Source organism: Epinephelus moara, chromosome 9 (genome assembly GCF_006386435.1).
Source record: "Epinephelus moara isolate mb chromosome 9, YSFRI_EMoa_1.0, whole genome shotgun sequence".
Lineage (NCBI taxonomy): Eukaryota > Metazoa > Chordata > Actinopteri > Perciformes > Serranidae > Epinephelus > Epinephelus moara.
In genome coordinates this window covers 20,224,490-20,240,629 of record NC_065514.1, presented here as the reverse complement: position 1 = coordinate 20,240,629, position 16,140 = coordinate 20,224,490, and the positions used below count along the sequence as shown (strand labels likewise).

Sequence of the window (16,140 nt, the reverse complement as noted above, 5' to 3'; positions counted from 1 at the left end):
AGGTATTGTTGCTTTCTAACTGGCTAAAAAGTCACTTTCCCAAGTGTCCCCCTGTCCCAACTGACCCCATACTGTCCCCATTAGCGTGTTACATTGCTAACATTGTGCATGGTGAACTTAAGTTGACATTTGAGAAGGCAGGGGAGCCACACAATCATAAATCATATCCAGTCTTTACATTTTGTTACTCTCAATCAGCATTTTTCTTCATATTCTAAAGAAGATAATATGTGCTAACACAACGATTCATAGAATTAAAAACAAAAAAGACTGCATTTGAGCAAGCAGTTGTCAGCCTGAACGTTGCCAACTTGCTAAAGTGCTGACAACTTAGACTGATGAAAGCTTCTTTTTTTCATGGGGAACCAATAATAGTCTTTTGAGGACTGACAATTTTCCATTTCTCTCTGAATTTAATATTTTCTTTTCATGTTGGTATTTGTGTTGTCCAGGTGAGTGTGCTGCTGATTAAGTTACAACACTGCCTTCACTGAGACAAAATTAATAATTCAGAGGAAATTACACTTTAATGCCTCATGTCCTTATTTGTGTCTTGGCCAACAAATTGGCATCACCTTGAAGTAGAGGGCAGTAGTAATATAATTCTTCACATGACATCATCACAAAACTGTGCTGGATTCCCTCTGAGGTTTCATTTAGAAACCTAAATACAATCTGAAGACCTGTAGGGCCTGCAGTAGGCCCATAGGGGGAGCTGCTACCCCAGGAACCATCTCATAGACTTTGAAACGTGCATTTGAACTGTGCTGGTGTATTTTACTCTGTACTAAAGTACTGTTCACCCCAAAATTGATTTGTCTTTCACACGCAGTGCCTATCTTGATTTAATATGTTTTAATGTAATAGTACAACATGGTATTACAAACATTCATGGCTGCACACATATATTTTTGTCTATTCTAAACAGGATTTCAGATACATTTAATACAAAAAAAGATGACAAGTGCCTCTGGTCATTAAGGGCAGTTGATTTCCATGACTCTGAGCTGGGATCAGATGATTTAATCTCCAGACATTAGGAACAAGCAGACCAACTCATATTCTGGCAAGGCTCTACTCTTTGCTTGTTGTCTACTGTCTTCAACTAAGATATTGGCAGTGCGTCATTGTCATTATCGGATACATTGATAACATTGTGGTGAAGATGCAAAAATTAAAAATCAGCTGACATACAACACAATTGGCAACAACCATGGAGCAGGATTACAGAACAAACACGGCTGTTGCTAGAATTTGCAGCAACATCATCCCAGATCTCTGGTAGCATCATCTGGACCTGCTTCTCGTAGATTCCTAAAGAGGGAAGTAAAGGGTTGATCAGTTGTTTATACAAATTATAATCTTACATGTCATAGCATGATCCTTTGATGAACTCACCACCGTCAAATGGCCGTTCTTTGCCCTGTAGACCATAGACTCCTGACCACTCTTGAAGTCCACAAAGCCTTCTCTGCCAGGCTGGATGTCAAATCGTACGCTGCAGGTGGGAAAAACAATTTCACACTAAATTTATCACTGCTATAATTTTTACCATTTTACCATTTCTTAGCTTTCAAAATAATATCAATACATAAATTCCAGATACCGTACCTGCCCTGGACCACTTTGATGGAGTTCTGCTTGTTGGCAATAAGACTCAGCTTGGTCAGGGCCTCAAACAGGTAGTCACACTGCAGAACCAGATCCCCCTAGAAGAAACAATGGCATCAGTCCTTCAACTGTTAGGACATGATGTATTTATGATCCCTAAACCTGGAAGAAACAATTCATTAAGTATTGTTTCTGATACACTCTGGGGTCAGCATCACCCTAGGGCAGCTCAAACTAAACTGGGCATTGTGCTCCATACTGTCTCCAAACTGTGTCTGAATGATAAAGTGAAAGCCAATTCAAAGGGACAGTTCACTCCCAAATCAATAATATATATTTTTCTCTTACCTTTAGTGCTATTTGTCAGTCTAGATTGTTTTGGTGTGAGTTGCAGAGTATTGGAGATATTGACTGTAGAGATGCCTTCTCTTGAACATAATGGAACTAGATGGCACTCTGCTTGTGGTGCTCAAAGAGCCGAAAAAATACCTTTAAAATACACAACAGGAATGTCTCTTTCCAACCAACCAACAACTGAATCGCCATGCAGAAGGAAGTGGGCATCTACTCATGGACGAGAGTCACATGCTCGTGATGTAAATGGGACACTGGGAGTGTAAAAAAAATATCAGTACACTTGAGTATTGCAGTATTATGTTTTATGATACTGTATTGGCTCTGAAAAACACCATATTCAGATTTTAATTAATAGTTTACATACAAAGACTTGTGGCAGTGGTTAGTTCTGTGTTGTGTTTAAAGCCTCGACAGCAGATCCTTTAGTGTTGTAATCTAGTTTCAGCCATTTGACTCTTCCACTCCGTATTGCTTGCATAAACACAAGGAACACAGGCCTATGAAACAGGCAGAGTCATGAGGGATGTACCATTAGCAATGACAGTTTTGCTCAAATTAGATTTTAAAAGTTGCAATATATCACCTTGCTTACATTATTCTAATATATTTCCATATATTGAATCAAAATCCCTTTATTGTGATATGTATCGTATCCCAAGATTTTTTAATACACAGGCTTTGCATCCTCAAATGAGGTTAAATATTTGCTAGCCTAGTGGTGCTACATAAGCTAGCATTGTTGAATGCTTCCCTCTGTACAGTGATACGGTTGGCGGCTGTAGCTTGGTCGAAAGAAAATAGTTCCTACATGAAACTGCTCACAACAAGGTCTGTGGATTATCTTGAGTAACCACGTCATGATTTCTGGAAAGTGACTTTTTGTGAATTTTTCATTTTTTTATTTATTTCTATTTTGTTTTGTTTTGTTTGTTTTCCTTTTGTGAGCAGCACAAGCTGAGTGCCATCTAGTTCTATTATATTCGAGAGAGTGCAATCATCTCTACAACAGATATCGCCTACATTCAACAGCTCACACCAAAACTATCTTAATTGATAAATAGCACAACAAATTAAGAGGCAACACATGTAGTTTTGATTCTGGAGTGAACTGTCCCTTTAATTGAATGGTTTGAGTCTAAGGAATGTCTGTATTGGCTTTGCAGATTGGATAAGAATGTGGCACAAGTGGTTTTGACATTTAAAAAGAGAAATATTGGTACTTTTCCAAGTCATTAGATATTTATAGATGCCATTCTGTTGATGGGCATACCTTTTGTTTGATGTCATCACATGTAACATGAAGGATCAAGAAGTTGTCACTCAGGTTGCTGACTGACACACCTTAAAAAACAAACAAAAAAAGAGTTACCTTTCAACCCTTAATCACACATGTGTATGCAACAGTAAGTTTCAAGTGTGTGTAGCTCTCCCTTCAGATAATGATGCCTATTTTGTCTCACACGACACCTTTCAGAGAGATGTAATCTATCCGCTGCTTGATCTTGGCCTCCTCAACCAGGTAGGCAGCTTCCTGGGTGAAGATGAGCTGCCGGAGACGAGGCCTGAACCCGTTCCTGTCATACTTCACCACTGGCACACTGTACTGTGGGAGGGAAGCATTCACATCTTTAGAGTAGATGAAGACGGATAAAGATGCCAAGTAAACTCCAATGTTAGTTTACCTTGATGTGCTCATATCGAATCATCTGAAGCACTTTGATGTTGATGTCCTCTGCACCTTAAAACAATGACAGAAACTACTGAGAATCCATGAGAGAGGATTTCACAAATAAACTGCCGGAGATACTGAAACCTGCATAATGTACAGAGCTGGTATCAATGGTCTCTACAGGCTATTATAATATGTTCTGTTTGGTCAAATTGCAAGTATACTGTACTTGTGCACACAAAATCACAAAGTTAATACTATATTCTCATGAGTACGCTCCATTAAAATAAAATAAATCTGCAGTCTTACCTATCCTGGTGTCCACGAACGGTCTGCACACACTGAAAGGGTAGTTTTCTTTCTTTCCTTTGAACATGGAGCTCGTCTCTGCCTTTAACAGAAGCTGGAAGCAGGTAAACAGTATGAAAACAGGAAGAAAGTTAAGTTAAGATACTATACAGTCAGTTTGTTTGGGACTCAAATGTTGCCCACAAATTTATTTCCAAAAATAAAGTTATTGTTTTATATGAAAAATGTTGTAAGTGCATGTATTGTGGTTCTTACGCTCACGCTTTTAACACTATGTGTGACAGAGGGTGGATTGTACCTGTGCTTTCCTTTGTGGAGTGATCCCTCGAACATACTTCCGTACCATGTTGCGAATGTACAGTTTCTTCAGCAGCTGGGAAACCTAGAAAAATACAGTTTGACACCTTTACAGGGTTCAGCTATTAAAAGCGCCAACCTGCATCGTCATGCGTGCACCCTTATACAAAGAAACAGTTGAACAAAATGCATCACCCACCTCCTGCATTATAGGCGGAGGGGTAAGCCAAGAGTCTTTTTCAATGACTGTTTTGGGAAGGTTGTCCTTTAGCCGTGTGAGGTAGTTCTGCCTCACGTACGCCAGGTACTCACTGTTGTCAAGGGAGGCTGGCTGATTTCTGGTCATGAAGCCTTTAATGAACCTAGAACAAATCAACAGACAGGTAACCTCACAACATATACTTATGATACTCAGCATTATACCATCAAATAGACTTCTTCGTGTGAACTTACTTCTTGATGACCTTGACAGCCCATGCTCTCTTTTCACGCTCCTTTCTGGCCAGCAGACCTCTCCAGCAGGTCTCAATCTTAGTGGCTATTTAGGTAAGACAAAAATACATGTTTTTCCCCTTACCTGTAAGGCTGTTCATCAATCTAGAATGTTTTGGTGTGAGTTGCCAAGTGTTGGAGATATCAGCTGTAGAGATGTCTGCCTTCTCGCCAGTATTACAGAGCTTGATAGGACTCAACTTGTGGCACTCAAAGCGTCAAAAAATAAATCTGAAAAACTCAACAGCAATGTCTCTTTCCAGAAATCATGACCCAATTACTCAAGATAATCCACAGACCTTGTTGTGAGCAGTTTCATGTAGGAACTATTTTCTTTCTACTGAACTACATCCGCCAACTATATCACTGTGCAGAAGGAAGCGTGCATCTACTGATGGCATACCTAGGACCAGTTGAGCTAGCTAATTTTACAGCTCATCCAAGGAGGACACCATTTAGATTAACATCTTGCGCCTCTCGTCCATGATGTACGCTTCTTTCTGCGCCGAGATAGGCTTTGCAGGTGTAGTTTGGGAGAAAGGAAATAGTTCCTACATGAAACTGCTCACAACAAAGTCCGTCCTGGTCACGGTTTCTGGAAAGAGACATCGCTGTTGAGTTTGATCAAATGTATTTTTTGACACCTTGAGCACCACAAGCGAAGTGCCCTTTAGTTCCATTATATTCAACAAGAGAAGGCAGACATCTCTAAGGCTGATATATCCAACACTCTCACACCAAAACAATCTAGATTGATAAATAGCACTACAGGTAAGAGGAAAAACATGTATTTTGGATTTTGGGGTGAGCTGTCCCTTTGCAATGCTCATCATGTCAGCCATTCACCTACATTTAATCAAGGAAAAGCATTTAGTTTGTGCTTATGAACAACTCTTGGGGCATTTAAACACTCACCAGCCTCCCTCTGTTTCCTGTAGTCTCCTTTGACTCTGTAGCCTTTGTACTTGGCCTGAATCCGTGTTGCTGCAACGATGACAGTCACAGTTTCACCCCCAGTAGTGTTTTGATGCTAAATGTAGTATTACAACTAAATGTACAAACACAGTCTCACCTAGCTTATGTTTGCAGTCCTGAAATGCATCTTCTGTTGCAAACAGAGTTCTAGGGTGCCGGATGAAAATTTTTGTCCTTGAGGGAAAGAGACAGTAAGAAGTTCTGGTACCTCTTTCAGGTGAGCTGGTCTGTGGCACCCATGTGTTAACATCTTCCTACCTGCCCATCTTGTACTCATCAGATTTGTAGCCCAGGTGTTTGATCAGGCACCGCACACCTTCTGCTGCTGAACCTTTCCAGTTGGGCCAGGTGTCTGGGCACAGAGGCTTATACCTGAGCATAGAGGGAGACCGCTCAGTCACACGCAGCTTTATAGTTGATACCAACAGCAGCAGACAAAAATCAAAACATGCCAAATGTCTTCTGTGACCAGAAGAATTGCTTCATGTGCATTTTGATAGAAAACAATAGTGACAGTGCGGTCATAGCTACCTCTGGAGAAAGATCTCATATTTGCGTCGGTAAGCAAACCCGGCACGCCTGACCCTCAGATGCTCCATCAGCCCCAGGTACTTCACCTGATGTCTCACCAACACATCATCAAAGCGCCCTGCAGGGGACGCCAAAGGTCATCTAGAGAGCTGAGGGGTCAAACCTGTCTGGTCTAACTTAATGTGCTGGCTCACTGTTGGCTGAGCATACAGTAAAAAGTATTAGCTCAGCTTGGACTCTAAGGTCCTCTCACAAATGGAGGATTTTCAGGACACACCTGGCTGCTTGGCTTCATTGGGTTTAATGCAGCGGACATACCAGGGCTCTTTGGACATTAGGATCTCAGTCAAGCCCACCAGGCTGCTCTTAAACTGAGTCACCACCTGCGGAGTCACAGAAAGATGGTGGGTACACAAGTGTCAGTACTCTGTTTATAGAAGTTTTGTAAATGATTAAATCATTATCTGAATTGTCTCTGACCGTTTCAGGTCTCCTTTTGCTGTCTGGTTCAGTAGAAGGAAAACAGTGTTTGATGATAGCATTCTTGGACTGCCGCATGACCTTATGGACAATAAAAACACTGTATAAGCACCCAACATGTCAGACATACAACATATACCTTAATAATAATGTAATGTAAAGTTATGCTCCTCTACTTTTATATTTATATATTTTAAGCTCTATGTTGGTGTGTTATGGTAGCAGTACAGTACAGTAGACTAAGAACAAGTATTGTGTAATGAAGAATCAAACACCTTTGATTTCAACCTGGCTGGTTTCATATTTAAAAAATTAGATTAAATTACCTCTTTTCCATTTCGATACAAGAGATCATTGTTTTTGTCCAAGAATCCTGGAAAAAAATTAAAAACAAAGAGAAACTTAAATTATACAAGCTAAAATTTTAGCAGATTGATTGATTGATTAATTCACTGACAGAAATATTTTGATAATTGTTTTAATTATTTTTCATGCAAAAACATTTCATAGTACCACCTTCTTAAATATGAGGACTTGCTGTTTTCCTTTTAATTATTTTTGATGTATAATATTGATTTAATTTTTTCAGCATTAATACTTAAATACATTTTCCTGAATGTACAGTACTTACACACATTTACTTATGTAACATTTTCAATGCAAGACTTTTACTAGTAACAGTGTATGTTCTCAGTGTGCTATTAGTATTTTTACTTAATTAAAGACCTGAATACTTTCTCCACCACTGCTGAATTCATAAACATTAAAATGAATATAGTAAAAAGATATATTTTCTCAAAAATCCCTATTTTATATATGCACATTATTTTGCATGTATATATTTGTCTCTCTTTATATAGCCTACAGTCTATGGTCCCTACGTGTTTTGTGGGGATTTTATCTCGTTAATTTTATTTTGGTCATATGAACTTTGACCCTGTTAGCTATATGGCCTCCAGTTATGCTAACTGCTAGCCGGAGAGGCTAAGGAGAGGTGAGTCCACAGGAGTGCTCCTGTTAATGGTGATACAACCGCTAAATAGCTGTGTAAGTCTTACTTTCTATGTGTCAAAAACCTAGTCTGATGTTGTTTTGTATTTTAACTGGTCTTAAAAAGGTAATTTTATCGAGTACAGCACTTTGTTGTAACATGCTAGCTTACCAATCTCAAGCTAAGGTAACGTTACCATAGCAACTGGTGTTCATGCCGCCTGCTGTCAGTTATCCACATATTTCTCCATCCTTTGTGTTACAAATGTTTTGTATGAAAAATTGCATGTATTTACACCACATATCTTGTAAGAGAGTTAAAAAAAATCAATTTTATTCATTATAAATCTTCATAAATGTTACTAGTGAATCAAATATTGTTATTTCCAGGCATATTGTTATTGAAATGAGTCAATACTGACAAAACAACACTATATGAAAATACAATTATTATTATATCAATGTTATATTGTAACTTTATATGGATATTGGTGTGTAACTGACACCTTTGAGTCAGTTTGCTAAATTCCTGAATCTTCTCTGCTTGTGATAGTGTTATACACATTGTTTTGACATTTTCCCTTGCGATTTGTTTATGGTTTTAAAACATCCGTTGTTGTCACATTTATAACTCTTTTTTTTACTCATGCCTGCCAGTTTAGCCAAACATTAACTGTATTTTTGATAATGTGTTTAATGCCTTTGTTGTAAAGCACTTGCTCGATTTGGTAAGTGCTATATAAATAAACATTATTATTATTATACTATTTTTTAGCAATGGGCTAGTGTTACATAGGCTCGTTTAATGCTTTCATAATAGAAAAAGACATAATTCAAAATACAGAAGTATTTCATCCCTTACCAACAACACAGTATGTAACCTCCCCAGCGTAGTGCAAGAGGCGGAAGTCCCCTCTGTCCAGTGTTTTCCTCGTCTTTTGGTCTGCAAGTTTATGTCTGCAGGAAATGGAAGATAGTGTTGGGTATTATAATGTTAGTGGTCATGCAATGTGCTGGTCTGACCATGTGCAGACTTGAGTTGCAACGGTATGAGATTTTTATGGTATGATAACCATCTCTGAAAATAGTGCGGTATCATGGTATGATAGAATTTATATCAATCAGAATAAGCCATAAAGGAATGAAAACTGAAGTGTTATTTGTGGTTGAGCAACCATTTTATTACTATAATTGAAACTTTTAAACATTTTGTTAACGGAAGTGTGAGTAAAAAGTCTCCCCGTTGAAAATAACTAAAATAAAGGGGTGATTCTCTGTCCAGTTGCATTTTTTTTAACATCATAGATAAGCAAATGTACATGGTATAATAACCGTCAACTTTTATATCATGATACCTTGAAACCAGTATATCGCTGTAACCCTTGTGTAGACAAAGTGCACTTTCTGTAAAGCAACAGTGTGGAGCTCACGTGACAAAATGAGGGTGACCGCTAATCTTTTCCTCCATCTTCTCCAGGAAGGTGAGATCTGTGGCCTCACCAGGACGTAAACACTCCTCGTCCTATGTGAGAGGACAAGCATCAATAATTCAGCCATGTTCCAGTTTATGGGTTAGTGTACTCTTGTCTTTCTGTAGGATTATATCTTTTTACCAATAAAGAGATGATTCCTCTGTGTTTCTCCTCCACAAGATCACAGATTATCTTGTTGTTGAAAAATGGCACTGGTTCCCACTGTGCGTAAACACACAGAAAAGCATCAGTGGCTGGGAACGTTATTTTATTGTATGTAAGTTTATTTTTACACATTAGTAGCACTGTGAGCCACAACCGAATACAAAACATAAGGATTAATAGCGTTATTACCTCAATCCCCTCCATCTCGTACTCCTCCTGCTCTGACTTGAGGGTCAGCTGGATGAAAAGCTGCTGCAGCTTCTCGTTGCAGTAGTTGATGCAAAACTGCTCAAAGCTAAAATAAATCATAGGCACTGTCGGTATCAGATTATTCATGTCACTCTGAATCAGCGCATCTGTGCACCATCTCACCTGTTCACATTGAAAACCTCGAAACCATAGATGTCCAGCAGACCAATCACTGTTTTCCTGGAGGAATCCTGCAGATGATTCACACAGATATGAGATAATCTGCTATTGTGAAGCCAGGCCTCAACCTCATATGTTAGTGTTACTTTAAACCAATAAAATTACATTGTTTGAGAAAAAAAAATCAGCCCAAAGAAAAATTAGCCAGATGTGTTGTTTCTGAAATTGGGTGTTTTCACACTCACAACCAATCAGATGGCTGCCCCAGGCCTGCTAAAATCTCATTACCCCAATTTTCTCCCCTATTCCGTGATTTTTATGAGACAGGCCTGGGTTAGCAGGATTAGAAAGAGTAGATTGCTTTATTTTCCTCACCTTGTTAACTAAAGATTCATTAATCTTGTTGACCAGCCAGTTGAAAGTGCGGCCGTAGATGGCTTTGGCGAGGGCATCCCTGGCATAAACTGCATGGTCCGCAGAGAAGGGACTGAACACCTTTAACATCAGAGAAATGTAGATGATTACAAATAAATACTGCAAACATGTTAAACATATTTTATACTTTAAATTAAATAGGGCTCTTCTAAATAGTTCGAAGCTTCATTTATAATGATTATGTTTTTTAGGGTGGTGTTCTACAGTTGTACCGAATGGACCAACAAAATACTGGCTCTAGATAGGGCGATTTGTGTTTTCATGTTGGCCACTGTACTTTTGCTACATGTTTGATGTACAGGAGAAGTTTAAATTCTGCAACTTCAGCTAGTAATGTCACTCAATCCTACGCACTAGACCTACAGCTCTAAAATTAAATGATACAAGTCTCCTTACCTCCTCTGTTTTGGCTTCAATCTTCCTGTGGGTTAAGCCCTGTTGTAGCACCTGAGAAGGAATCCCCAGCAACTGCACAGCAAATACAAAGCAAAAACAACATGTAGCACCAAATCTCTTCCTGGTCTCCATCATAATGTTGCATGGAGACAGATGTATGTGCAGTTTGTTTGGGGCTCACCTTTGACACCCAGTGCATCTCCTGGTTGTTGTTAAGAGAGGCGTATCCTCGAGCATCTGCTTCAAACTTGATGTTTCCCAGATGGAGCACACTGGCAATTATTCCAAACAGGTGCTGCATTTACACCCAAAGAGAAACACTTCACTTGAGTCAGCAGCAGAATGTACCATGCAAAGTTTTAATAAAGATTTACTGCACTACCTCACCTCAATATCACTCTCACCAAACTCTATGACAGAGAGAGCTTTCCGCACCATCCTCCAGTCACTTTTATCATTGATAGAGCTAACTTTGGCACAATCACCCTGGAGGAGACAAAGAATAAAAACTCTGAGTCAAGAGGTTTTTCTTGCAGCAGTCACCAGATAAATGAAGTGTTTGTGTTTCTTTTTCCACTGACCTGCACCAGGTAACTGTAGTGCTGGCTGTTCCTCTCCAGGCCGAGCCAGCGGAGCAGTTCTTCCTCTCCCCCCTCCACCAGCTGATAGAAGATATGGAAGTTTCTCTCTCCATGGTTCTGGTGGACCACACGGGACTTCTCCAGCAGGTAACTCAGGATGTGACCACCAACTGCACCACCCTGAGGGAGAGAGGTAATCCTTAACCCCTACTCAGTGCTTCGTGTGACTGTTTTGATCATCACATTGCTGTGTTGTATTATCTTGACATTGTAATTTGCACATTTCAGTCCACCTGGTGGTCAAATTGGATGTCCATGTATTTCCCAAAGCGGCTTGAGTTATCATTCTTCAGGGTTTTGGCATTTCCGAAAGCCTGGATGATATAAAACAAAAAATGCCTCATTTTAAGATCATGTTTTACTCTAAAAACGGGTTAACATGACAGAAACATTGGCACAAACATCCCTGTCACTGACCTCAAGCACCGGGTTGGAGAGAAGCAGCCTGTCCCGGATGTTGTTCAGGAGTTTGGTACTTGGACAGCTGACAGCGTAGAATTGCAGGATTTTCTTGGAGGCCTCGGTCTTGCCGGCTCCACTCTCCCCTGAGATCAGGATGAAGTGGTTGTTGAACTCAGACTGCATGGTGCGGAAGACGTTGTCTGCTAGGGCGTAACTGAAAGTACAGTAACAGGTCAAAGTCATCCCCCTTAAAAAAATCAGTCCCAACATAGACATACAATCTGTCTTAACCACAATGTAGTTTTGAAAATTCCTGTGTAATAACATCCTCTCTTCCTTTACACTAAGACTTAAAAATAAAAACTTCATATCGTTGTGGTGCCGTTATCAGATGGCTAGCTGACAGCGGATAGATGAAAGGAAATGAGGGGGGAGAGAGATGGCGCACAACCTTCAACACAAGTCCCCTGTCGCTGTGGTTCATGGATGGTACCTTGACCCCTCGACCACCACGACGCCCTGCATTTATAATTCATAAACTCTTGTCATGTTGACATCCTTCCCTTTTTTCCTTCTAATGTGATAATGCTTCATTCGATTAAAAGTTTTAATATACTTATAACAAGAGTAAGAGCCTACAGCTGCACTACTGGCTCTGTGAGGCTAGACTTGGATAGAGGGATACCTTTAGCTGAATGCTGTTGTGAGCACCCTAATGAACTCACAATAACTACGCTGATTTTCAGCTGGTAAAATGTTTATCGTGGTCAAATATTAGTTTGCTAGTTAGCACTAAACACAAAGTACAGCTGAGGCTGATGGGAACAGGAATGTCATTAGTTTTGCAGGTTTTGCTTTTAAAGCAGTTACAGGGATTTTCAGCTGTTTATGAAACAGTCCCAATTTAATACTGATGCATCTGAATGACCTGCATAAGTGAGAAGATTTGCTATTTCTGTATAGTTGTTCCTACCGCCTGTCCCGAAGTGTAATTCCCTGCAAAATCAGATGACACAATTTACGTCACACAGACTAGAGGAGCCTATGTTTAAATTTTCTCAGGCAAAGTTTCGCAGTGAATAAGTACATCAGCCAGTTACAATGAAACTGGAGGAGTATTTTCCATTAGAGGATTTTATTTTTTAAGTTATTTTGTGGTTATGGCTGATACTTTGGCAGAATCAGCAAAGAGAAAAGAAATGAATTGACCAAATAATTTTAAAAGCTGAAAGGAACAGTGATAGAGCACAGGCAAAAAAACACAAGAAGACCTCGGTTGCTCATTGAACAGATGGAGAGATTTGCGGGATTTGAATTTGCCCTCTGCCTCCAAGACAGGTATGCAAGATGTCTGTTTTTTATTTATGAAATTCATTGCAAGTTGGTGCCATGCTATTGTCCTGAATTGTCCCATTATTCTGAATCCCCAATATTACGAAAAATATACCATTGGATTTAAAGCCCATTCTTCCGACGGCCCGTCATCCCAAAAACAAATGCCCATTGCTCTGAAGGCCCATTGCTCAGAAAAATACACACTCTCCCTGTGGTTGGCAGATTCATGGCCTGTAAAGAGTCAACCCGCCCTACCCTGCTTCTGCTTCTACCCTGTTATTTTTACCCTAACCAATCACACTATAGGAATGGCCTTAGAAAGAACAAACATCGGCACCTGGGAACATCCAACGATCTCTTTAGGAGAGTGTGCTTTTTCGAAACAGTGGATGTATGTTTTCATGATAACGAGCTGTTGGACAACAGGGCTTTCGCTCCAGCGTATTGGATTTTATGGCAATCTATTTAAACATTTCACTTAAAACCAAGCATATCATCATCATGGTGGTGCTAGAGGAAAAATCAGGGAATCACCAAATTCAGTAGGATATATCCCCTGGGGAACATGAATGTCTATACAAAATTCCATGGCAATCCACCCACTCTACTGTGTGCAAATACACAGTATGAATAAATAAAGAATAAAAAACAATCTTACATATGGGGTGGCAGCTCAAAGAAGTTCACACCCATGTACGTATCCATTTGCTTCTTGCTGTAGATGTCTAACTCTTTATATGGGTTGACCGACACCAAGAGAGTCCCAATGTAGGTCTGCAATAAGACAAGGAAAGGAAGTCATGTTCTGCAACTCTTGCACATTTGATAACACAGGAGATTGTTTTTCTCCAACATAACATGGCATCAAAGGAACGCTTCCAGCAGTGTCATGTCCATGTATCACTCTGCTGATAAGTAATTTTGCTCCTCTTATCAAAAGCAATAAGTTTGGTTAATCACTTGTCATGACCTCACGAACGGCGGTGACCTTTAGATTGCTCACTCCGCAAATAAAAAGAACAAGAGCTGCTGTTTCAGCAACACAAGGTGCCGGATTCAGCAGAAGGCGCCGCAGCATTAGGACCTCAATGGGTTGAAGGTCGAGGGTGCGAAGTTTAATTAGAGTAAGAGAAAGAGCCAGGTTATCCAACATTACACCGCACAGGAAGACTCACGTAAATGAGATTCTCATGGAAGCGTTTCCTCAGGTTGTCCAGGAAGGCACTCTCACTCGTGTAGGCGTCCAGGAGAACAAAATCCTGGATGCCCACACGATCCCGAGCTGTCAGGGAGGCCTCCATGTTCCTCAGGATCTGGTTACACCGCTCCTCCAGGCTCTGCACCCAAACAGAAACACATCAGTGACACAACAAGGTAACATGTCAGAACTGTGTCATGCACTAATGAGACCTTGATGATTCAGATTCAGATTCAGAATACTTTATTAATCCCCGGGGGGAAATTGTTTTTGTTCCAATGCTCCGTGCAAAGTAGAAATAGAAATACAGCATGAATGGAAACAAGAGATAAAGATGAAGATATAAATAAAATACTAAAATAGACAATGAAATAAGTAAAATAAATATTAAAGTAGACATTAAAATAAAATAAAATAAAATAAAATATTAAAGTAGACATTAGAATAAAATAGAATAAAATAGAATATTAAAGTAGACATTAACATAAAATAAAATATTAAAGTAGACAATAAAGTAAAATAAATAATAAAAACAGTAAAGTAGACAATCTGAAATATATACAATATACAATGAAATGGTTGTAGCATTATAAATGAAATAAGAATGAGTAATTATATTGTGTGATTTGTTTTATAAATAGCCAAATGAGTCCGATCATCAGAGGGAGGAGTTGTACAGTTTAATGGCCACAGGTAAGAATGACAAAATCTACTGTTTTTTCCCAGTTTTCATTCCTTCTGTCAAGACCTATATGTCCCATCCTTTTCCTCTGTGTCCTGTTTTCCTCAGTAGACATCAGTTTTTGTTGAGGCTGTCACCACTCAAGAACACATACACACACATGCTCACAATCAGGGACAATCTAGGATATATATATCCCAGTGGTTGACTCATTTCCAGCAGTTTGTCTGTATATCTGTGACTTCCAGGCAGAGCCCTAAGTGGCCTTGGCTACATCCTCTATGCCCATGACAAGTCTAAATTCTGCCACCACTATCTAATCTGTTTCTGTGCTCTCTTAAGAGCCATCAGTCTTGTTAATGGCAAGGACGGAACGAACACGTCATACTCCATCTACACTACAAACTCGATATATTCTACAGTTTAATACACGATTAAACAATAACTGATGGTGAAATCTAGACCTAATTACAGACATGATAATATGTATGAGCACAGGATATGATCGCCACTTAAAGACACACAACTGAAGGAGCGCCAGGTAAAATAATCAATGCACTTTAATTACGGTGCTATGAAAGAGCCACCCAGTATTATGCTTCAGTAGTTTGGCTCTCTTCACTGCCAAGTTGACCTGTCACCAAGTCGGAGTAACTGACACTCGCAGATCATTCTCCAGTGAGTCAACCTGCTGCTCTACTGACCCAGCAGAAAATTACAGCACAATGTCACAATAAATTGTGTCCTGAAAAATCACATGTGATCGTTAAAATGCCCAACAGTGTTTTACAGAAGGAAAAAAAAAAATGCAAAAAGTTACCTACCCTGGAGGTCCCTGGTGTGTGTGTGGTTGTACCTCTGTACCCTTCTTGAACTGAACATCTGGTTTTTATTGAAGGGAAGGGACAGTAGTATGACAGGAAACACTGACAGATTACAGTCTCCACTTCCTTCAATAGGAAACCATTAATAATGTAGTGAGCACGCAACAATGGAGGCAAATCTCATTCAGAATATGTGTTCGTGCATGTGTGTTTGTTTTTGGGTTTGTAGGTTACTTTAGATGTAACTTGACAACATACAAATACTTGTGAAGAATTTACTGGATGAAACTTTTCATCAATTCATGATTTTAAGTCTGAAACACAGAGAGTTGGAAGGCGGGGAAAGGCTGTAATGTAAGAAGTAATTCATCGAAAAAATTGGAACTTATTGATCCTGCTAATCAAATAAAAAACTCCACAATCATACTGCTTTTACAAAATATAACAGATATGCTTCATGACTAGAAAAAAAGTCTCTTTGTATTTGTCATATCATAGAGAAGGGTGTTT

The 16,140-nt window shown here is 39.4% G+C and overlaps 1 protein-coding gene across 2 annotated transcripts; it reads right to left on the bottom strand.

The window, feature by feature from the left end:
• Window positions 1-827: 827 nt before the first annotated feature.
• myo1hb (myosin IHb) lies at window positions 828-15,680 on the bottom strand. 2 transcript variants are annotated; one of them, XM_050053588.1, is made up of 32 exons: window positions 15,631-15,680; window positions 14,102-14,263; window positions 13,585-13,700; window positions 11,607-11,805; window positions 11,423-11,503; window positions 11,130-11,309; window positions 10,936-11,034; window positions 10,730-10,843; window positions 10,549-10,620; window positions 10,093-10,212; window positions 9,721-9,788; window positions 9,538-9,643; window positions 9,325-9,405; window positions 9,142-9,233; window positions 8,574-8,668; window positions 7,048-7,094; window positions 6,722-6,802; window positions 6,519-6,624; window positions 6,242-6,359; window positions 5,969-6,082; window positions 5,808-5,884; window positions 5,651-5,719; window positions 4,697-4,781; window positions 4,443-4,605; window positions 4,245-4,328; window positions 3,947-4,040; window positions 3,651-3,706; window positions 3,436-3,571; window positions 3,239-3,309; window positions 1,612-1,709; window positions 1,399-1,498; window positions 828-1,314 (listed from the first exon to the last, which is right to left on the bottom strand). In XM_050053588.1, the coding sequence occupies exons 2-32, from the start codon at window positions 14,225-14,227 to the stop codon at window positions 1,288-1,290; spliced, it is 3,075 nt and encodes a 1,024-aa protein (XP_049909545.1). In that variant the 5' UTR covers window positions 14,228-14,263; window positions 15,631-15,680; the 3' UTR covers window positions 828-1,287. The 2 variants fall into 2 exon arrangements, with proteins under 2 accessions (XP_049909545.1, XP_049909546.1); XM_050053589.1 differs by having other exon boundaries at window positions 3,651-3,700.
• Between the last annotated feature and the right edge of the window lie 460 nt (window positions 15,681-16,140).

What these genes read in the sequence shown, in the direction of transcription:
- myo1hb (XM_050053588.1), bottom strand. Translation starts at nt 14,227, where the DNA reads ATGGAGGCCTCCCTGACAGCTCGGGATCGTGTGGGCATCCAGGATTTT. An exon ending in ACTACAGTTACCTGGTGCAG is followed by an intron (nt 11,035 to 11,129) that starts GTCAGTGGAAAA and finishes TGTCTCCTCCAG; the next exon opens with GGTGATTGTGCCAAAGTTAG. An exon ending in CAATGAAGCCAAGCAGCCAG is followed by an intron (nt 6,360 to 6,518) that starts GTGTGTCCTGAA and finishes CGTCCCCTGCAG; the next exon opens with GGCGCTTTGATGATGTGTTG.